Source organism: Elephantulus edwardii, unplaced genomic scaffold (assembly GCF_000299155.1).
Source record: "Elephantulus edwardii isolate Elephantulus edwardi_28Jun2011 unplaced genomic scaffold, EleEdw1.0 scaffold00221, whole genome shotgun sequence".
Lineage (NCBI taxonomy): Eukaryota > Metazoa > Chordata > Mammalia > Macroscelidea > Macroscelididae > Elephantulus > Elephantulus edwardii.
In genome coordinates, this window is record NW_006399971.1 from 371,891 (window position 1) to 374,635 (window position 2,745).

General features: G+C 37.3%; 1 protein-coding gene across 1 annotated transcript; it reads left to right on the top strand.

Moving 5' to 3' along the window:
* Positions 1-841: 841 nt before the first annotated feature.
* Positions 842-1,795, top strand: LOC102853819 (olfactory receptor 2M5-like). Its single transcript, XM_006898144.1, has one exon. The coding sequence runs from the start codon at positions 842-844 to the stop codon at positions 1,793-1,795; it is 954 nt and encodes a 317-aa protein (XP_006898206.1).
* The last annotated feature ends 950 nt before the right edge of the window (positions 1,796-2,745 follow it).

The following is a 2,745-nucleotide window of genomic DNA, read 5'->3' on the forward strand; positions in this document are numbered from 1 at the left end:
ACACACACACACACTATATATACACTATATATATACACACACATAAAATGAAAGATAGAAATCTAGGACACTTATTGAAATAATTGGGAAAAAATTATTTAAAATAAACTAATAATTCAGCTTTGTTGATGGCCATGGATGTGAGCATCATTATTACTATAATTTCAAAGATAACAGAACTGAAGCTGAAAAAATAATTTTCTCATGTAGCTATTCAGTGTTTAAGCACAGTGACCTAAAACTAGTTACTATGTGATTCAAATTCTCTACTTCGGCCATTCTACTTATCTTTTCTAGGCTAATGTATGAAGGAAGACTATGCAGTTGCCCATGACCACCCTTCCCCCCCCCCCCAAGCTTTATCACTTCCTAAGAAACTTGATAACACCTAAGTTGGTCATATCAAAGACCAGACCAGACAATGGATCATGATAAGAGTCTGACCTTGATTGAAAAAGCTAAAACCTAACTTAAATAACACACCAAATTCCGAGAAGTACCATCTTAGTCCTCCCTAACACCCCTATAACAAAGAAACCCCCCCTAAACTGCTCAGGTGCCATTTGGACCCTGTTCTTATGCTGTGTGGCCAGGTCACTTGGTGTCCCTCTCATACAGCACAATAAAGGCCTGTTTGTTTCTTGGGACCCATTTATTTCTTTATTTCTCTCCTTCACACCCTCATGCTTTTTTCTTTATCTAACAATATAGATAGCCAGATGTAAGTCAGATAAATTTAGTTGACACTTGCCAACTGACCTAAGAGTAAATATGCAACAATAAATATCATCCCTTATAATCTGACTTGGTTTCCACAGATGACCCCAAAACGAACATCAACATGATGGGAGGAAATGACACATCAGTAAGAGATATGATACTCCTTGGACTATTTCCTGAATTGGAAAACATCAGTATCCTTATATATACGATCTTCCTGAGCTATATTATTGCTCTTTTTGGAAACATCATATTGATTTTATTAATTTGGGTGGATTCTCGACTCCATATCCCCATGTATTTGCTTGTTAGCCAACTTTCTGTCATGGACTTAATTCTCATCTCCACAACTGTTCCAAAGATGGTTAGTAACTTCTGGGTGGAAAGTAAAAATATCTCGCAGGTGGGCTGTGGAATACAGATGCTGCTTTATATAACCATAGCAGGTTCTGAATGTATTCTCTTGACTCTGATGTCCTATGATCGCTATGTCGCTGTCTGCAACCCACTGAGGTACTCAGTCATCATGAACTCCAGAGTCTGTGTGCAGATGGCTGCTTTCTCCTGGGTTGTAGGATTTCTGAACTCCCTGGTCCATACGGTGTACATTATGCATTTACCGAGGTGTGGCTCCAGGGAGATTGATCACTTCTTTTGTGATTTCTTAGCTATTGTAAAACTCTCCTGTGAAGACACATCTATGTATGAGATGTTTTTCTTTGTCTCAGGTATAGTGTTCATCCTTATTCCCTTTGCACTCATTCTGACCTCCTACAGCCTCATTTTCATGACTGTCTTCCATATGAAATCTGAGAAGGGGAAGAGCAAAGCCCTAGCAACCTGCTCTTCTCATCTCACAGTAGTGAGTCTTTATTTGGGTTCAGGCTTCTTTGTCCTCATAGTAGCTCCAATTATGTACTCAGGAGAGAAGAGCCAGATTGTCTCTTTGTCCTACGTTCTCACCCCTATGCTAAACCCCATGATCTACAGTCTGAGAAACAAGGAAGTGCTGAGGGCTCTAAAGAAAGTGCTGTCTGTGAGTATAGGTTCTCAAATAAGAGACAGAAGATATTAAAGCTTTGACAATATATTGCATATCAGCCTTTATTAAATGTACTTAGGGTAAGTAATAGAGCAATTATCATTTAAAATCTTGAAAATTAGTGGACTCAAAATTAGAAAATAACAGGTAACAGTCATGGAATACTGTTATATCTCACTAAAATGAGTTACAAGATTTGATTAGTAAAAAGCAAAATTAACACACAAGTTCTTAAAAATGAATTTTGCTTATATGTTATTAATAACATTCTCAGTTTCTACTGTGCAACCTAATTGAATAGATATTCATTTAGGACACATAATTCAAAATACTACAACCTATACAAATTTAATCACTTAAAATTATAATACATATTGACGTAATGGTATGCCATCTAATGAATTCTGATTTATAGGAAGCATAGGAGACAAAATAAAAATGCTTCTTTTGGATCCCTGGGCTGGAATCTTTATTAAAGTATCTTTCAGGTTTTTTTCACCTTTTCTCCTGCAAAGTTGCTGGTGGGCTGTTGTTTTTGCTGATTGCCTTCAAGTCAAGCATGACTCATTTATCAAAGTTCATAGAGTTTCCGGAGGCGTGTTATTTAGGAAGTAGATGCGACTCCTCCTTCCAAGTACCTACTACCAAATTTTGGGTTAGCAGCAGAGAATTGTAATTATTTTTATTTATGTTTACGTTTTTGAATTGTGATTTGAGTGAAAATTTACAGAGCAAATTCGTCTCTATTAAACCATTTGTAGAGGCTAGAAAGATTATGCTGTCCGAGCTTCTGAATTCTGGTGGTATTTGTTCTTCAGCTTTATTTTGTTTTCCAATAAAACTGTAAGTATCACTCAGATGTCTATATAGGCATGTTGTTGTTTGTTGTTGTTATGCGCCGTCGAGTCGCCTGCGACTCATAGCGACCCTATGTACAACAGCCCTAAACTCCGCTCTGTCCTGTGCCAATCGCACTGTCTCTG

Bases quoted from the DNA above. Each gene is read 5' to 3' on its own strand.
- LOC102853819 (XM_006898144.1), top strand. From the start codon at position 842: ATGATGGGAGGAAATGACACATCAGTAAGAGATATGATACTCCTTGGA.